Source organism: Bidens hawaiensis, unplaced genomic scaffold (assembly GCF_021521415.1).
Source record: "Bidens hawaiensis isolate Kalapana, Puna unplaced genomic scaffold, B.hawaiensis_p1.1 tig00009411_1, whole genome shotgun sequence".
In the NCBI taxonomy this organism is placed as follows: Eukaryota; Viridiplantae; Streptophyta; class Magnoliopsida; order Asterales; family Asteraceae; genus Bidens; species Bidens hawaiensis.
This window is the reverse complement of record NW_027491693.1, coordinates 562,249-582,571: the sequence shown is the minus strand read 5'-3', so window position 1 is coordinate 582,571 and position 20,323 is coordinate 562,249. Positions and strand designations below refer to the sequence as shown.

The 20,323-nt window shown below is 42.1% G+C and overlaps 1 protein-coding gene across 1 annotated transcript; it reads left to right on the top strand.

Moving 5' to 3' along the window:
- The first annotated feature begins 507 nt into the window (after positions 1-507).
- LOC143532209 (uncharacterized) lies at positions 508-7,269 on the top strand. The gene is made up of 7 exons (XM_077027327.1): positions 508-973; positions 1,256-1,530; positions 1,675-1,800; positions 6,209-6,413; positions 6,570-6,700; positions 6,794-7,128; positions 7,185-7,269. The coding sequence occupies exons 1-7, from the start codon at positions 508-510 to the stop codon at positions 7,267-7,269; spliced, it is 1,623 nt and encodes a 540-aa protein (XP_076883442.1).
- The last annotated feature ends 13,054 nt before the right edge of the window (positions 7,270-20,323 follow it).

Below are 20,323 nucleotides of genomic sequence, written 5' to 3'. Positions count from 1 at the left end.
TCAGAACCAGAATCAGGGGTAAAGTAACTCGAATTGGCGTCCGGCCGGTGGGCCACCTGGTTTCAAGCTCCCTATAACCGAAATCAGGGACAGTATAAAAATGATGGCTCCAATGGTCAAAGTTCGAATAATATGCCGGATCTGAGTAAGAAGTTGGACGAGATGATGCAGCAAATCATCACTAGAGATCAAGCCACTCAAAAGACCCTTGCCAAGCATGATCTGCTTTTCAAGAATCAACAATCAGCTATGCATGACATGCAGCGGACCATTGGTGATATTGCCCGACAATTAAATGAGAGACCCACTGGACAGTTTTCAGGTTCTACTCAGCAGAATCTGGCCGCTCAAGTAAAGGCGATTACTACTCGCAGCGGCAGGGTTTTGGGTCCCGAGGTGCGAAGGAATGAGGTTGAAGTGGAAGAAGAGGAGGTGATGGATGAAGAGATCGAGATGGAAGCACCGGGAAAAGTGTAGAACACCGCACCGCCAGTAGTGAAGAAGCCGATGGAAGTCCGGCCATCACCTTTGGTTGATCACTCTCGTATCCCGTATCCCGCTCGTGCGAAACACAAGAAATATACGCGGGAGTATGGGCACTTTCTTGATATGTTCCGACATATGAAGATTAATCTCCCGTTCATTAAAGCCCTCCAACATATGCCGAAGTACGCAAAGTTTCTGAAAGACTTATTTAAATGGAAAGATAGGTTGGGGGAGGTGTCATTGATTCCCCTTATGGGAAATTGTTCGGCGGTATTGTTGAACCGCGTGACCGAAAAGTTGTCAGATCCGGGTGTGTTTACGATTCCATTTTTGTTTGGTAGTGATGCGATGAGCCATGCATTGACGGATTTGGGTGCGAGCATAAATTTGATGCCGTATTCTTTATACGAGATGTTGGCGTTAGGCGAGCTTACACCGACTCACATGTCCTTATCGTTGGCCGATCGTTCGGTTAAGTATCTACGAGGTATTATTGAGAATTTGCTAGTAAAGGTGGATAAGTTTGTGTTCCCGGTTGATTTTGTGGTGCTTGATATGGAGGCCGACGAGAAGGTTCCCATTATTCTTGGTCGTCCGTTCTTACGTACAGAAAAGTCACTTATCGATGTGTATGATGGGAAGATCACGCTTCGAGTTGGTGATGAGAATGTTACATATGATGCCACGAGGTCGATGAAGCATCCGAGTGATCAAGATGATTTCAGTGGTCCATGCCACTCGGTATATTTTGTTAACTTGTTTATTGCAGGTATCGATAGTTATTTCGATTATATTTGTGGTGCGGATCTCCAAGGTAGTAATGGGTTGGTTGATTGTGATGATTTGGGTGAGGATGAGTCGTGTGAGAATGATTCGGTTCGTGATGAGTTGGCTGAGATTTCGGGGTTGCCCGAGATGATAGAGGTAAATGAGATAAGTTGTGAAAGTGAGGCAGGTTCTGTAGAGAAACCCGCTCCATTTGAGTTGAAAGTACTCCCGTCACACTTGGAGTATGCGTATCTTGATGAGGGCTCGAACTTGCAAGTTATTGTGTCATCCAAGCTGACGAAAGAACAAAAGACGAAGTTGATAGACGTGTTGAAGCTACATAAGGGGGCGATTGCATGGAGACTTTCCGATATTCAAGGTATTAGCCCCGATTATTGCACGCACCGGATTTTAATGAAGGATGAGTACAAACCGGTGGTGCAACCGCAAAGACGTCTCAATCCGAATATGCAAGAAGTTGTGAAAAAGGAGGTATTAAAGTTGATGGATGCCGGGATGATTTACCCGATTTCCAACTCTCCATGGGTGAGCCCGACCCACGTTGTTCCGAAGAAAGGAGGTATGACCGTTGTGACGAATGAGAAGAATGAGCTTATCCCTTCCCGTACGGTTACCGGTTGGAGAGTATGTATTGATTATCGGCGATCGAATGATGCCACCCGGAAGGACCACTTTCCGTTGCCGTTTATTGATCAGATGTTGGAGCGTTTGGCAGCTTAGCAGTTTTATTGTTTCTTGACGGTTTTTCGGGTTATTTCAAATCCCCATTGCACCGGAAGACCAAGAGAAGACGACTTTTACATGTCCATTTGGCACGTTTGCGTACCGTCGTATGCCGTTTGGGCTATGTAACGCTCTGGCCACCTGTCAATGTTGTATGAAGGCTATCTTTCAGGATATGATAGAGATGTCCATGGAGGTGTTTATGGATGATTTTTCGGTTTACGGTAATTCTTTTGATAATTGTTTGGCCAATCTTGAAAAGATGTTAAAGAGTTGTATTGAGACAAAGTTGATGTTGAATTGGGAAAAATGCCATTTTATGGTGACGGAAGGGATCGTGTTGGGTCATAAGATCTCGAGAGATGGTATTGTGGTGGATCGGGCAAAGATTGATACTATAAGTAGACTTCCTCCACCGACGAATGTGAAGGCGATTAGGATTTTCTTGGTCCATGCGGGATTTTATCGGCGATTTATCAAAGACTTCTCGAAAATTACCCGCCCGATGACCCGACTCCTCGAGAAAGATGTGCCTTTTGTTTTTGATGATGAGTGTGTGAAGGCGTTTACATTTTTTGAAAGAGAAGCTCGTTAGTGTTCCCATTCTTTGTTCTCCTGATTGGAGCTTGTCGTTTGAGCTCATCTGTGATGCTAGTGATTATGCGGTTGGAGCGGTTTTGGGGAAAGGCGAGATAAACATTTTTACCCCATCTATTATGCTAGCAAGACGTTGAATGATGCCCAAGAGAACTACACCACCACCGTGAAGGAACTTTTAGCTGTTGTTTTTGCATTTGACAAGTTCCGCTCGTATCTCGTTGTTTCGAAGACCACCATTTTCACTGATCACGGAGCTTTAGGTTTTGTCTTTCAAAAGAAAGACGCGAAGCCTCGTCTTATACGGTGGATTCTTCTACTTTCCGAGTTCGACATAGAGATCAAAGATAAGATGTAACGTCCGTAAATTTTGGTAAAAAGGGGTATGCCTAACAAAGCTTGTATATTCTCGGAATTTATCCGGCATTCCTCGGAAACCTTCTCGTCATTACCGTAACCTAAATTTATTAATTTCCGTTCCAAGTTGTTGCACCTTTCATAGTTGAGGGGCTAAAATGTTAATTATTATATCATAACAAGAAAAACCCTAGCCCCCACCATAATTTCGATCGGCAGCAGCTAGGGGAGGCTCCTCCTCGATTTCCATGCAGGTTCCAGCCATTCTCCGGCCTCCCGAATCTAATTCAAGGTCGGTTCTATCTTGGTATAACTCTTTTTCACCATTAAACCCTTTGTTGAACACGTTAGGGTTGAGTTTTGATTATAACAATTTCTGACAGATTCGTACTCGTTTATTGCTTGGCCTGTAACTCAATGAAAATATATTTTCTTTGATAGATTCTTCTTTCTATGATATTCTACTTTGAGTCTAGTTTCCAGAAAGGTATAATACGTAATATTTGGACGAGATTTGAATACTTTTTATGATTTTATAAGATCGAGTGTCAAAGCTGATGCGGGATGACGGATTCTGGTCTGTCTTCCCGACATCATAACCCTTTTTCGACAAGTATAAATTGGTTGGTTCAACTTCTGGAAGTTAATATTTTGAGTTAGGAACCAAACCCAATTGTAATCGTTTAATTTGGCTGGGTAATGATTTTTATAAAAATAAAACCATTTTGTTGCGCACTGAAATAGCTGCACATACCTTTTTGTGTTGAAGGAATTTTTATGATTTTTGTGTCCACTAGAAAAATATAATAAAAATATTTTTATAAATCTAAGACATTTATTAAAGTCTGGTAAAAATTTAATAATTTATTTTAAAGTTTATCCTATGTAATTAAATGCATCTTCGCATGCTAAAATCTGCATGTTTTACTTGTTATTGATCGATAAGTTCATTTTAGGCTTAACCGGTGGATGTTCAATTGTGATCGTGTCAGGGCTGTTTGAAGTGAGTTTTTGCACCAACATTTTCCTAGGTATTTCTAGTATTACATACTTTAAAATCATGTCCGTTGATGTTCGTTTGATTGGTCAACTAGTTGTAGTTTGAAAGATTGTTTTTGGTTGGCTAGAATAGTGTTTTGTTGCGTTTAATGCGAGGGATGAAGTAAGTGATGACCAATTCAGTTCGGATAGTTTCGGGTTAATGTACGGGCTGTTGGAAAATGATTTTTATGGTATAGGGGCTGAATTGGTTGTCGGTTACTCAAACGGGTCGGTACAACGCGCATTCGCGTTTATTGATTAGTTGTTGCGTTGTGCTTCGAGTTATTGACCCATTTGACTCGTGTAGTGTCGTGTGGACTTGTTGGCTGTGAAATTATCATAACGGGTCCACACGGGGCTGAGTTGGATGTTAATTGCCTAAACAACTCTTAAACGCGCATACTAGTCCCACCTAGTGCTTCCGGGGGTAATTTGGGATTTCTTTATTTCGGGGAGTATCTAAGGATTGTTTTGGCGTATACAAGGACTCGGGGGCTGTTATACTTGAACTTATTGAGGTCGAGGCTTTAGGTTACTCGAACCATGTTTGAACGCCTCGTAGGATAAACGAGTCATTTCGGTGTCGTTAGTGATGTTGTATGTAAACTGACAGGCGTTTGAGTTGTGGGGATACTTAGGGGTTCTCTAGCTCGTGGTGATTTCGTGCCTTGTGTCAGGTGAGTTCATGATGCCCCTTTTTAATCTTTTTACGTTTTGGGCTGGCGTACACACTCAATTACAGTTTTACCCGATTTTACTCGTTAAAATAATTTGAAGGTCATTGTATTGTTTTGATAATGTTTGTGCAATTATGAAAATCCAGTGTGAGTTACATTCTGTGCCTTAGGATATTTTAGACTCGTTTGGTCATAAATTCCTTAAGGTTATATACCTGGTTATGGTCTAGACTCGATGATGTTCATAGGCTTGGTAGTAATTGAATACGAGTAGACCAATTTACTTAGTTCATTTATTGGACTGATTATTATATATTACCTTATGGCCCATAGGCTTACTTGTAATATGGTATGTTTTAGGATGATATATATATATATACATATATATGTATATATATGTATGTGTATGTATGTGCATGTGTTATCCGATGGCCTATGATTAGGGATGTTAGTTAGCTATTCGTGACTAAGGGTGGCTTACTTATGATATGGTATATTTTGGGATTATATATATATATATATATATATACACACACATATATATATATATGTATGAGTATGTGTTACCTTATAGCCTACGGTTGTATGATGACATTTAGTTCCTTGTGACTAAGAATGATGTGAGTAGGCTTATTGATGTGTGTGTGCATAGTGATTACGGCTGGGTCAAATATATTACTCGGGTTTTCAAATCCCGTGGTAGAGAGGCCCACGTGGCGTGATCATCATTTTGGCGGGTCAAATATATTACTCGGGTCTTGAATCGTGGTGGAGAGGCCCGTGTACGTGTGTTCGACGATGAACGTATTATTTTGTGAACTATAATATTATTTTATTATTATCCTCTCTTCTGTTTAGAGCTATAACTTTGAAATAAAGCATGAATTATTGTTTATGAAAACTTAAACTCACTCAGCTCTAGCTGACTTTGTGTGTATGTTAGATTGACTTTCAGGTTAAGGAGTGGATGTTACCACTTGGACGTGCTGGATGCTACTTGGAGTTGAAGGCATTTCTAGACGAGGACTTTAAAATAAAACAAACACTTCACTTTATATTTAGTTTTGGGATTTTAGATACTTAACTTTTTCCCACTGTTTGTCATTTGGTATTTTTCCGGTTTTGGGAATTTTTGATGCTTATGAATTTCCGCTGCTAAATTACTCTTGAAATGGTTTTAAATAAAATGAAACGTTTGGTTTTAAATTTTTGGGGAAATTGTGGATGTGATTACCAACTATTGGATTCTCGAGATTCGCGGTCTTACATAAGAGGGCTGCAGAAAACGTAGCGGCCGATCATCTATCCCATTTAGAGGATCCAAGGAGAGTAGAGTTGCGTTAGGAAGAGATTGGAGATACATTTCCTCACGAGTTGATCGACTTTGTTGCTGCTGAGAAGCAAGGTATGCCATGGTTCAATGATTTGCTAATTATTTAGATAAAGGTTTTGTGATGGAGGGTATGACTACGCAATAAAAGAGGAAGTTCTTCTGGGATGTGAATAAGTATGTGTGGGATGATCCTTTTTTTTTCAAGATTGGCGGTGATCGGATTCTGAGGAGATGTGTGACGAAAGAAGAAGGTTGGGATATTCTCAAGCATGTTCATGAAGGGTTGACTGGAGGTCATCATGGTGCGCATGCGACCGTGCAGAAGGTATTTGATAGTGGGTTTTATTGGCTGACAGTTGTTAAAGATGCTGAGGAGTTTGTGAAGCTTTGTGATGCGTGCCAAAGAACAGGTAATATTTCATCCAAGAATGAGATGCCTCAAAACCCCATACAAATTCTTGAAATCTTTGATGTTTGGGGCATCGTCTTCTTGGGACCGTTTCCCACATCGAATGGTAATAAGTATATCTTAATGGTGACTGATTATGTGTCGAAGTGGGTGGAAGCCCAAGCATTGGCTACAAATGATGCACAGGTGGTTGTGAAGTTTCTTATGAAGTTGTTTACTCGTTTTGGTACTCCAAGAGCTATTATTAGTGATCGGGGAACCCATTTTTGTAATACCGTCATGGAGAAGGTGTTAGCTCGTTATGGGGTTACTCATCGTACCTCTACTGCCTATCACCCTCAAACGAATGGTCAAGTTGAGAATGCAAATCGAGGGGTGAAGAGAATTTTGGAAAAGACGGTTGGGGTTAGTCGGAAAGATTGGTCGGAGAAGTTAGATGATGCGTTGTGGGCATTTCGGACCGCGTACAAGACTTCGTTGGGTACTACACCGTTTATGCTTGTTTATGGTAAGTCTTGTCATCTTCTGGTTGAGTTGAAGCATCGAGCTTACCGGGCAATGAAGACGGTGAATGTCGATCTTATCGAGGCCGCAAGGAAAAGATACTTTCAGATTCATGAGTTGGAGGAGCTTCGGGATGCAGCATATTCCCGGTCGTTGAACATCAAAGAAAAGACGAAAGCTTTACACGATCGGCGTTTAAAAGGCGGCAAAGAGTTCAAGAAAGGCGACAAGGTATTATTATATAACTCTCGTTTAAAATTGTTTGCAGAAAAGTTGAGATCGAAGTGGACGGGACCATACTTGGTGAAAGAAGTTTTCCCGTATGGAGTAATGGAATTAGAGAATCCAGATAATGGATCGTTGTTGAAGGTGAACGATCATCACTTAAAGCACTATCTTGGAGGACCGAAGGAATCAATTGATGTGTGTCTAATAACCCTATAAAAATGACCCTCACAACTAAGCTTTAATATTAAAACGAAAATCCTAAAACCACACACAACCGGCAAGTGTACCGATCGCAAGTAGTATAGACCTAGGAAGTCCGAGTATCGAACACGTAGACACGTGAGAACGCTAAAGATCACTAACCCTAGACGAGACCTACCTTAGAATAATAATTAATTGATTTTTGAATTTTTTTAACTTAACTGAACTAACTGGATTAACTAATAAAACTTACCAAAAATAGAAAACTTAACGGAAAACTAACTGAGTTGACTTAGGAATGGAAAAAAACGTCTACCTAGGTCTGAATCAAGTTGTAGGCCTAACAAGCTAATGGATTGAATGATATCTAGACACCGGTCCCTAAAGATGACACGACTAAGGATCGCTCGGGCTCACTGGATTACCTCTCGGTCTCACACAACAAACCCTAACTACTCAAAATTGGCTAAAAAGACCAAACCGGGAAACAATTGCTAACGTGTTCTAATGAAGGATCACCTCTCGGTCTCACCAACACTCGACCCTAATGGCAATGAATACTACACAACCAAGGATAGAGGAACAATTCAACTTAAACCAAAATAGATCAACTAGTCGCTCAAAACACCTAAACCTGACAAGAAACGAACTCGCTCTCGCGCAATCCTTGTTCTAGCATGCAAAGGTAATGAGACAACCCTAACTTCCTATCACCTCTCGGTCTCAAGGAAGGTGTTTAACCGCTGTACTTAATCCAATTAATCCCGCAACAAAACCCTACGGTTGTTCCTACCGCAAACAAACCCTAAACACAAAGTCTAGAATCAAACAATGCACCGATCAATCAATACAAAACTAATCAATCAACACACGAGGTTTATGCAATGAATCACCAAAATTTCCAGCCCTTAAACACAACCTATTTCATGTCTAAATCAAACTTTACAATAACAATTAAAGTCTATTAATCAAACAATCCAACAGGCTCATCAAACACTAACAAGAATCATCATTCCTAGGTAGAACTAACAAGATTAGCCTAGCATATTAATTGGACAGCCATGAATATTTAATAAAACCATTAATAAACTCTACCCAAACATCTTAACAATCATCTAACAATCAATAACAATCATGAACAAGTCAATCTCTCAAGTAATTGCAAAACTACTAATCAATTGAACAAGTAAATCAAAGTATATGAACAATGAAAAAGATGTAAGGATATGGATGTTTCCGTGCTGCTCCTTGGCTGTAAAAAACTGATGGTAAATGATCCCGAGGCTTGATTCTTGTGTCTTCTTCCTTCCTTAGCCGTCACACGATCAAAACCTAAGCCGAAAAAACTTTTTTCCTTCTTCCCTCCTTGCTGCCCGGTCCGATCGCAGCCTTCACAGCTGCTAGGGTTTTTATTTTTTTTATAATATAATATAATATGGTCTTGGGCCTCCATGATGCATAAAGGTCGGGCCTTTAGCTTTGTCTTGAACTTGTATGCGTAAAAGGCTCGTAGAATGCTCGAAAAGTCCCGGTTTCTTCCTCTCTTTTACCCAAATCCTATAAGATTAATAAATGTACGTAAAACCTATCTAAAATGAGTTAAAACATATAAAATATAATATAAAACGTAGATAAAACGTGCGGAAAATACGTGTCTTTTACAGCACATCAAATATCCCCACACTTAAGACTTTTTCGTCCCTGAAAAAGATTACTACACAGGATCATATCCGAGTTCAACCGACAACTCTTGTTTATATTTATTTATTATTATTATTAATATTTTTTTTTCTTTTTAAAGTTTTAGAACAAGTGACCCGTTACCTAAATATTTCTTCCAACTTTCACCTAATAAGCTAGATCAGGTCGATTGCCGGTATTGCTGTCCACTTTAAACCCATGCCCCTAATACTTACCGAGGCAAATAAGGCGTGACAATTTCATTAATTTGTATGACTAAGTGGAACCCAAGCCTAAAGGCCCTGCTGCCACTTCACCAATTCCGTTATGGTTTTACCGGGCCGAGCCACCCCAACTTGACTTAAACCTATTGCGACATGATTAAAACATTTCGACTCATATACAACCTATAAACTCTAGCTTGGTCAAGATCGACCGACAGTAGTTTCCTTCATGGTGGTTTTGATTTAAAAATACTTTTTTTTTTTTGAATAATATTGAATACACCATGTTGGACGAAACTACAGAAATGCATCAAGGCTCAGATCTGCGCCACCGCGCAACAAAGTACAGAGCTTCACAGGAATAGACACATATACCAAAGATTATACAAATAATATACAGACGATCATGTGACTTGAGGCTTGAGTATGACTCGGCTTTTCATTCCAGTCCTGTCACGAGCTTAGTTAAACAAACAAAACCCCTAAGATGTTTCCCACAAAAGTTAGGCCATTTAAAAGGTTCAATTAGGTCAACAACGAAACCGCCCTTTCATTCTTAAAGGCTGAGCCTACCTACACACGATTACTGAGTCTAAACTGTTCGGTTACCATACATTACGTGCGGGTCTAATAGGCACTGTTTTTATTTATTATATATATATTTTTGAACCCACCAAGAATTTATAAAATAACCACTACTCGGTAATAATATCATCTTCTGTTTAACGTAGAGAAAACAACTTTCAAGGGACTATTTTTTAAATTTTTAAATTTTTTAATTTAATTTTTTTATTATTAATTTTTTTTTTCAAAAATTTTCCTACAACTAAGTAAAATAAACCCCATTCCCACACTTAGAACGAAATCGTCCTCGATGAGTATAAGGAAAAGAAATAAAATAAAAATAAAATTAAAACAGAAAATAAAAATAATGTATACAAGACTAAAACAAAGAACAGGTTACTCCCCTAGTTTGTGTGTAGAATCTTCAACAGCTGAGTAGTATCCAAACGACCTATAGCATTTCATTCGCGGCCGCAACCTCGGGAGAACCTGTTCGAAAATGCCACCATAGCTACCATGCACATAATGTAACCTGCAAAACTCAAACTCGCTCGCATGTAGCGGCGTACAATACGGAAAACAAAAACATAAAGAAATAAACATTTTTTATAGGATACTCCTTAAATCGACCGACTCGAATGGAGATTGAGTACGAGCGGTTTCATCTTGGAACAACCTGAAATAGAAAAAACAAAGAAAACAGATAGCATCATACAAATACATAAATACAAACTCTACAACTCGGGCAGTCTCCCGAGTGTGCATCCATCGCGTCTAAGTCCTGGAGAGCGCGTCAAGGTAGAATACCTCGACCGTCTGGTCAGTCACCGGCTCTCCTATGTAGTGCTTCAGTCTGTGACCGTTCACCTTAAACTTCCCGCCTTTATCCTCTATCTCGACAGTGCCGTACGGGAAGACCTCGGTGACCGTGAACGGTCCCGACCATCGGGATCTCAACTTTCCTGGGAATAACCTCAACCGGGAGTTATACAATAAAACCAAATCCCCACACTTGAACTTCTTGCTACCCTTCAACTTCCTATCGTGCAGTTCCTTTGTCCGCTCCTTATACCTAAATGACTGCGCGTAAGCGTGATCTCTCAGCTCCTCTAACTCGTGCAACTGGTGGAAACGAGTGCTCTCTGCGGTAGACATATCGAAGTTGACCATCTGTAGGCCCAAGAAGCACGGTGCTCTAACTGAACAGGCAGGTGGTAGACCTTCCCATAAATCATCCGAAACGGTGTGGAACCGGTCGGAGTCTTGTAGGCTGTACGGAAGACCCATAACGCGTCATCCAGCTTGTCGGACCAATCCCGACGATTCGAACCAACCGTTTTCTCAAGAATACGTTTGATCTCCAGGTTACTCACTTCTACCTGCCCACTAGTCTGTGGGTGGTAGGAAGTTGCAAGCCGATGGGTGACCCCATAGCGATGCAACGCCTTCTCCATCTGCACATTGCAGAAGTGAGTTCCTCTATCACTGATCAACGCCTTCGGGACACCAAAACGAGCCAAAAGGTTCTTGAGAAAACGGAGTACAACTCATGCATCATTCGTGGGTAAGGCCTTGGCCTCAACCCACTTCGAAACGTAGTCGACCGCCACGAGTATATACTTGTTCCCACACGAAGATGGAAACGGTCCCATGAAATCAATGCCCCAAACATCAAAAACCTCACAAACCTGAATAGCATTCTGGGGCATTTCATTTCGCGAAGAAATGTTGCCGACCCACTGGTAACGATCACAACTCCTCACAAATGCGTGCGCATCTTTAAAAATCGAAGGCCAGTAGAATCCACAATCAAGCACCTTCTTTGCCGTCAAACTCGCACCGTGGTGACCTCCTGTCGGTCCAACATGGCAATGGCTAAGAATCTGCCATCCCTCCTTAACGTCAACACACCTCCTGATCAACTGGTCAGCACCTATACGAAAAAGATACGGGTCATCCCACAGGTAAAACTTAACATCAGCAAAGAAATTCTTCTTTTGCTGGTAAGACATCTTCCGGTAGTACCCATCAGCAAGATAGTCTGCGAAGTCGGCGAACCATGGGAAACCCTCATCCTGAGCCGAAACAAACATAAGACTCTCTGTCGGAAAGTGATCATTAATCCTGACCCCCAACTCTCCTAACTCAGCTCCCTCAAGTCGCGAAAGATGATCGGCCGCCACATTCTCGGTCCCCTTCTTATCACGGATTTCGATATCAAACTCTTGAAGCAACAGGATCCATCGGATAAGGCGTGGTTTAGCATCCTGTTTGCTAAAGAGATAAAGAATGGCATAATGATCCGTGTACACAATCATCTTGGACAGAACAAGATAGGACCTGAATTTGTCGAATGCAAACACCACAGCTAAAAGCTCTTTCTCGGTGGTGGTGTAACTCTCCTGTGCACCATTCAGGGTCCGGCTAGCATAGTAAATCGGATGGAAGTGTTTATCCTTCCGCTGTCCAAGAACCGCTCCGACTGCGAAGTCGCTCGCATCACACATCAACTCAAAGGGAAGCGACCAGTTGGGAGCAATCATGATCGGGGCGTTAACGAGTTTGCCTTTTAAAAGATCAAACGCCTCGATACACTGCTCAGAAAACACGAATGGGGCATCCTTCTCCAAGAGTTTAGTCATGGGTCTCACAATCTTAGAAAAATCTTTAATGAACCGGCGATAGAACCCAGCATGACCCAGAAAACTCTGGATGGATCTCACGGAAGTGGGCGGGGGAAGATTAGAGATGGTATCAACCTTCGCTCGGTCGACCTCTATCCCCGCACTGGAAATACAATGCCCCAAAACGATGCCCTCGCATACCATGAAGTGACACTTCTCCCAGTTAAAAACTAGGTTGGTGTCAATGCATCGGGCCAACATCCTCTCAAGGTTGGAGAGACACCGATCGAAATAGCTCCCAAATACAGAAAAATCGTCCATGAACACCTCCATGGAGTCCTCGATCATGTCATGAAATATAGCCACCATGCACCTCTGAAATGTGGCTGGAGCATTACACAGTCCGAACGGCATACGTCGATAGGCAAACGTACCGTATGGGCAGGTAAACGTGGTTTTCTCCTGGTCATCGGGAGCAATAGGAATCTGAAAGTACCCGGAGAAACCATCTAAGAAGCAGTAGTACTGCTGACCTGCCAAACGCTCCAACATCTGATCAATGAAAGGTAGAGGAAAGTGGTCTTTCCTCGTGGCATCATTCAGTCTGCAGTAATCGATGCAGACTCTCCAACCGGTCACAGTCCTAGTGGGAATGAGCTCGTTCCTCTCGTTGGTGACGACAGTCATGCCACCCTATTTAGGAACCACTTGGACTGGACTAACCCACGAACTATCGGAAATGGGGAAAATGATTCCCGCATCAAGGAGTTTGATGATCTCCTTCTTCACGACCTCCTGCATCTTCGGATTAAGCCGCCGCTGCGGCTGAACGACAGTCCTATAATTATCCTCTATGAGGATTTTATGTGTGCAAAACGAAGGGTTGATACCCTTGATGTCGATAATCTTCCATGCAATGGCCTCCTTGTGCTCTCGAAGCACCCTCAACAATCTCTCTCTCTCGACCTCCGTCAAAGTAGATGCGACAATAACCGGCAACTTCCTCTCTTCATCCAAAAATGCGTACTCCAGATGGGCAGGTAACTCCTTAAGCTCTAAGGAAGGAGGGGAGCTCTCGACAGAAGGTCGGTCCATTGGATCGTCACGTACGATCTCAGCAGACACTTCAGACTCAGGGTGATGTGACTCGACGTCATCTTCCGTTGACTGGTCTGTCATGGCAACCATCTCAATCTCCGGAATGTCCATATCGAGAATCTGAGTGTTGGAGGAAGATCCTCCACAGATCTCGCTGAAAAACTCCCCAACATGCTCCACGATGGTACCAATAAAGTACAGGGAGTCATCAGCAGACTTGGGGTGTTTCAGTGACTGTCGAACGTCAAAGGTGACGTTCTCATCCCCAACTCTTAAAATCAACTTACCCTCGCAAACGTCGATCAACGCCTGTGCAGTGGCAAGGAATGGTCGGCCTAAAATCAGTGGTACGCTATCATCGTCGTTCATGTCCAGAATGACAAAGTCCACCGGGAAGATGAACTTATCGACACAAACCAGCATGTTCTCGACCACCCCTCGAGGGTATGTTATAGAACGATCAGCAAGCTGGATACTCATCCTGGTAGGCCTCGGTTCGCCTAAACCCAGCTTGCGATACACAGAATACGGCATGAGATTAATGCTGGCACCGAGATCGGCCAGCGCATGAATAACCGTATCATCACTCAACCCTGGATCGGCTATCTTTTCTGGTATTTTCCGTTGTAAGGCAGCAGAACAGCTAGCACTCAATGGGATGGACGCGACCTCAGCAAGCTTCTCCTTATTCGAAAGGATATCCTTGAGGAACTTCGCGTGTTTAGGCATCTGTGTCAGTGCCTCAAGGAAAGGAATGTTAAGGTGAAGCTGCTTCAAAAGATCAAGAAATTTGGAACTCTGCTCCTCATCTCTGTCTCGGCGGAGTCTCCCGGGGTATGGTACTCTAGGCTTGTAGACTCTGGGTGGCTCGCTCGGTAGCTGCTGTCTCTCGGCCTGTGCTGAACTCCCTGGGCTACTCCTCTGATGCACCTGGGCCGGTGGAGACTCCATCTGAATCTCCTCATCCACCTGCTCCTCTAAAATTACTGCAGGCTCCTCGACGACTCCTCTGTGCCGAATCCCGGGCTCCTCTCGTGCCCCTGCACCGCTCTTCGTTGTCACAGCTTTGGCGAATCCCTTTGGGTTCTGCTCGGTGTTACTTGGTAGTAAACCCTGCGGCCTCTCATTCAACCTACTCGCTATCTCTCCCATCTGCCGCTCGAGACTCTGAATTGACGATCCCTGATTCCTCATGAACTGCTCGTGCTCGTGAAACTTCTCCTGCGTCTCCTTGTCGGGAATCCTCACGCGTCATACGCTGCGACAACATCTGTGTCTGTTGCGCCATCATCTCCTCCAAAGTGGGCTTCTTCTCCCCACTGCTCGCTCCCTCACCGACATCCTGAAATAGGCTCTGACGCTGCTGAAAACCGGACAAGTTGTCGCTCCTTTAGTTGGAGTTCTGATTTCCCCTCCATCCCGAATTATACGAATTGAAAGAATTTGGATTTTGGTTTGGATTTCCTACTAAGTCTATGGCCTCCTCTTGGGAACTGACTGGGCACTGAACGGTATCATGCCCCCCTCTGCAGATCTCACACAACTTGCTCTTCGTCTGCATATCCTTTACCATCTTCGCCAACGCCTCGACCTGTGCCGTCAGTGCGGTGGTCGTGTCCACCGAATGCATGCCTCGTGAGATGGAATCGACGGTCTTACCCCCTCTGGCGGGTGGTCTCTGGTATCCACTCATAGCTAGCCCATTGAATAAGGCGATACACTCATCAGGGTCCTTAGTCGTTAACAGATTTCCTCCCGCCGCCGTGTCGAGCATACTCTGCGTTGCGTACGTCACTCCATTGTAGAACTTTTCGATGACCGCCCAATCTTGTAAGCCGTGGTTTGGGCACAACGCTAATAGATTCTTTAATCGCTCCCAGGTCTCGTAAAAACTCTCGGTGTCCTCCATCTGAAAAGAATGTATCTGGTTACGCAAACGGGCGGCCTTAGCTGGAGGATCGTATTTTTCAAGAAATTGGGTCTGCATGGTAGCCCAAGTAGCTATAGAGCCCTGTGGGAGGGACTTGAGCCACAGACTCGCTTGATCAGTGAGAGAAAACGGAAAGACGCGGAGCTTAACGACGTCTTCGGAAACGCCCGCAAGATGGAAAGTGTCGCAAATACGCACGATGCGAGTGAGATGAGAGTGCGGGTTCTCATGAAGCAACCCGTGAAACTGAGCAGAATGAGCAATGGTATTTAGAATGTTTGACGGGATTTGCCAGTTCGTCGCAACTTCAATGGCGGGTGGTGCGATGTTGGATCTCGTGCCAGCATTGGCCGGTCGGGCTCGGTCCGCAACTGTCCTCCTCGGTGGAATGTCGCCCATGATCCTATCCCTATCGTCGGGGTCAACCGATGAAGAAGTAGACGAGGGTGAAACAGAAAGATGTCTCTCACGAAACTCTCTCTGGCTTGGGAAATGCTTCAGTGTCGGGTGGTCCACGAGATCGAGTCTGTCGCATAAGTACTATAATTAGAAATAAGATTATCTAAACTATTCTAACAAATAAGCAAAATAAAACAAAAAATAATTACAAGTAACACAAAAGATAAGTCCTAACTCGGATTGCTCTCAAAACGCCTAAAACCGTGGCCCTGGCAATGGCGCCAAAACTTGATGTGTGTCTAATAACCCTATAAAAATGACCCTCACAACTAAGCTTTAATATTAAAACGAAAATCCTAAAACCACACACAACCGGCAAGTGTATCGATCGCAAGTAGTATAGACCTAGGAAGTCCGAGTATCGAACACGTGGACACGTAAGAACGCTAAAGATCACTAACCCTAGAAGAGACCTACCTTAGAATAATAATTAATTGATTTTTGAATTCTTTTAACTTAACTGAACTAACTGGATTAACTAATAAAACTTACCAAAAATAGAAAACTTAACGGAAAACTAACTGAGTTGACTTAGGAATGGAGAAAAACGTCTACCTAGGTCTGAATCAAATTGTAGGCCTAACAAGCTAATGGATTGAATGATATCTAGACACCGGTCCCTAAAGATGACACGACTAAGGATCGCTCGGGCTCACTGGATTACCTCTCGGTCTCACACAACAAACCCTAACTACTCAAAATCGGCTAAAACGACCAAACCGGGAAACAATTGCTAACGTGTTCTAAAGAAGGATCACCTCTCGGTCTCACCAACACTCGACCCTAATGGCAATGAATACTACACAACCAAGGATAGAGAAACAATTCAACTTAAACCAAAATAGATCAACTAGTCGCTCAAAACACCTAAACCTAACAAGAAACGAACTCGCTCTCGCGCAATCCTTGTTCTAGCATGCAAAGGTAATGAGACAACCCTAACTTCCTATCACCTCTCGGTCTCAAGGAAGGTGTTTAACCGCTGTGCTTAATCCAATTAATCCCGCAACAAAACCCTACGGTTTTTCCTACCGCAAACAAACCCTAAACACAAAGTCTAGAATCAAACAATGCACCGATCAATCAATACAAAACTAATCAATCAACACACGAGGTTTATGCAATGAATCACCAAAATTTCCAGCCCTTAAACACAACCTATTTCATGTCTAAATCAAACTTTAAAATAACAATTAAAGTCTATTAATCAAACAATCCAACAGTCTCATCAAACACTAACAAGAATCATCATTCCTAGGTAGAACAAACAAGATTAGCCAAGCATATTAATTGGACAGCCATGAATATTTAATAAAACCATTAATAAACTCATACCAAACATCTTAACAATCATCTAAAAATCAATAACAATCATGAACAAGTCAATCTCTCAAGTAATTGCAAAACTACTAATCAATTGAACAAGTAAATCAAAGTATATGAACAATGAAAAAGATGTAAGGATATGGATGTTTTCGGGCTGCTCCTTGGCTGTAAAAAACTGATGGTGAATGATCCCGAGGCTTGATTCTTGTGTCTTCTTCCTTCCCTAGCCGTCACACGATCAAAACCTAAGCCGAAAAAACTTTTTTCCTTCTTCCCTCCTTGCTGCCTGGTCCGATCGCAGCATTCACAGCTGCTAGGGTTTTTATTTTTTTTATAATATAATATAATATGGTCTTGGGCCTCCATGATGCATAAAGGTCGGGCCTTTAGCTTTGTCTTGAACTTGTATGCGTAAAAGGCTCGTAGAATGCTCGAAAAGTCCCGGTTTCTTCCTCTCTTTTACCCAAATCCTACAAGATTAATAAATGTACGTAAAACCTATCTATAACGAGTTAAAACATATAAAATATAATATAAAACGTAGATAAAACGTGCGGAAAATACGTGTGTTTTACAACACATCATCAATCTAGATGGAGGAAACTCCTCTCGCTTCGTCGCATTAATGTGTCACACGTGGTTCTTGAGTGAAAACTCAAGTGTAGATTTTGTATTTTTATTTTTGTTTTTATTTTCGTTTTATTTTCTCTTTATTTTTGTTTTTGCGTTACAAACCGTGTTTTGTAGATTGTCGTTTTTGTATGAGTCTTTTCGAGGGATCATTACCGACATTCAAGGAATCTCCGAGGTAAGGGGAGGCCCCAGGTAAGTCTTATACGTAATAATCAAATCATGTCACCCTTCAATCACTTAATCCATAATTTTAAAAAAATCAAAAAATCGAAAATTACCCCCTTGGCCAAAGCGCCGTGCGGCGGGGGCATCACCCACCCGTCGTGCGGCGCGGTGGGAGTGTGTCCGGGATTTTTTAATTTAATTTTTATTTTATTTATTTATTTATTATTAATATATCATCTTCTTTCCAAAATTCAAACTCCCTTTCACCACTCTCACCATCCACGAAACCCTACCTATCTCACCACCAAATCCACCATTTTTCATCATTTTTCACCAAATCAAACCTTAAAATCATTAATATAACTTCAAACAACCATAACCCATCATTAATTTCCATCTATCATTCACTATTCAAGCCACATTCACCACTTATCATTCCATTTTTTTTCCTCTAAAATCTTGCATTTCAAAGTCTAAGGTATGATTTCTTGTCACCATTTGTATTTGTTTTTGCATATTTAGTCTTGTTTTGTTAGTTTTTTTGTTAGTTTGTGTAAACTAGTTTGTCGGGTTTTTGAGGAATTGTTAGTTAGTTGAAGTAAGATTGTGGGTTTTGATGATCGGGTTGAGCTTAGTTAGAATATATATATTTTTTTTGTCGGTTTGTGTCGGTTTGACTTTATTTGTTGAAATATTGGTTGCGGGTGGTTCGGTTTGGTTTTTCAAAGTTTTTAGTTGGTTGCGGTTCGGCCGGTTTGGGCGTTACAAAGTGAATATTTTGAGCTTGTTTGGGAATTATTAAAGATTGAAAGTTGAATGTTGAGATGTTATTAATTTTTATATAAAGTCTTTATCGTGATTATTCATTAGTTTACAACTCAATGTTCGGTTTTTGTGGCACTTTTACTTAATTGGGACAATTAATGTGCCGGGTGGGGGTATTGTACATTGAGTCATTGTTGTTTTGTCGGTTAGTTAGTTTAACTTTGTTTTGTTGAACTTTATTTGCTAAAAATGGCCCCTTGTTCGTGCTCAATCTCCATTCGGACGAGTTCGGTCGTTTGAATTTTTTGTAACCGGATACTAATTTTCTCCTCTTGTTTGCTTGATTATTTGTGTTTGTTTTTCAGGATGTCCGGTGAAGGTTTGTCACATGGAGCGACTAAGCGAAGACGCAGTCCGGCACCGGGTCCACAGGATGATGAGTCGGAAATGGAGGATGTGGTTGGAAGAACGACAAAGCGAGTGATTAATTACAAGGAAGGAGCGGTACCGTTGAGGCGAAAGACTAGGGATATGCAAGGTTGTACGTTACTCCGATTTGCGGAAGATTCAAAAGAATATGAGAAGTTATATGATCTTATGGGGTCGGATATGCTGATTTTCAAAACGATTAATTGGGATACTTTGGATGAGATCGGGCAAAGAGGTAGGATTGAGGAGTTGTTGGGCCCAAAGTTTAAAGCGATGTTATGCTTAAAGGAACAAAAGTATAAAGAGTTAACGCTTGAGTTTTTGTGTACGTTTCGGTATAAAGAAGGTAATTTTGATCAACCCGACGCGGTTTCGTTTGCGTTGGGATGAGAGACATACGAGATGACGATGGCCGAGTTTGGGGTAGCGAGTGGCTTTTACACAGAAGATGAATTTAATACCGTCGAGTTTCACACGAGTTTGAGAGGGGCATTTAGAAATAAGAGGCCTTTTAGCTTGACCGACACAGATTTGGTTGCTTTTTGGGGAAAGGTTGCGGTTTCTCCATTTTCAAGGAGTATGGTAGCATCGGACATTCGTGACCCGATTTTGAGGTACATTTATAAAATTTTATGTACTACTTTGGTTGGACGAGTGTCGGGTGAGAACAAAGTGAATTGGTTGGATTTGTTCTGTTTATTGGTTATGGTTGAACAAAGTCCTGTTAATGTGGCGAGTGTTTTGGCTTTATTGTTTCAACGAAATCGAAGGGGAGGTACACAAAAGAGATCAAATCTAGATATGGGCCCCCACTATGTTACATTGTTGGCAAAGAATCTGGGTGTTTTTGAGAAATATAAACCGGAATATTTGACACACGGGCCGGTGGTTGAGTATATTGGTGTAAGAGAGTTGAGGTTATCTGGAATTCTAAAGCCCCTGGATCCCTTAGCATGGGAAGGTTCACGGTTGGGTCCTACAGAGTTTCCATCTCCTGATTCTGAGGTCGCTGCTGCGATGCGAGCTGAGTTGCCTACCCGACATCAGAGGCCGTTGCACAGACAAGAGTGATCGGGAAGAC

What these genes read in the sequence shown, in the direction of transcription:
- LOC143532209 (XM_077027327.1), top strand. Translation starts at nt 508, where the DNA reads ATGGAAGTCCGGCCATCACCTTTGGTTGATCACTCTCGTATCCCGTAT. An exon ending in TTCGGTTAAGTATCTACGAG is followed by an intron (nt 974 to 1,255) that starts GTATTATTGAGA and finishes TGTTTATTGCAG; the next exon opens with GTATCGATAGTTATTTCGAT. An exon ending in ATGAGGGCTCGAACTTGCAA is followed by an intron (nt 1,531 to 1,674) that starts GTTATTGTGTCA and finishes ATTTTAATGAAG; the next exon opens with GATGAGTACAAACCGGTGGT.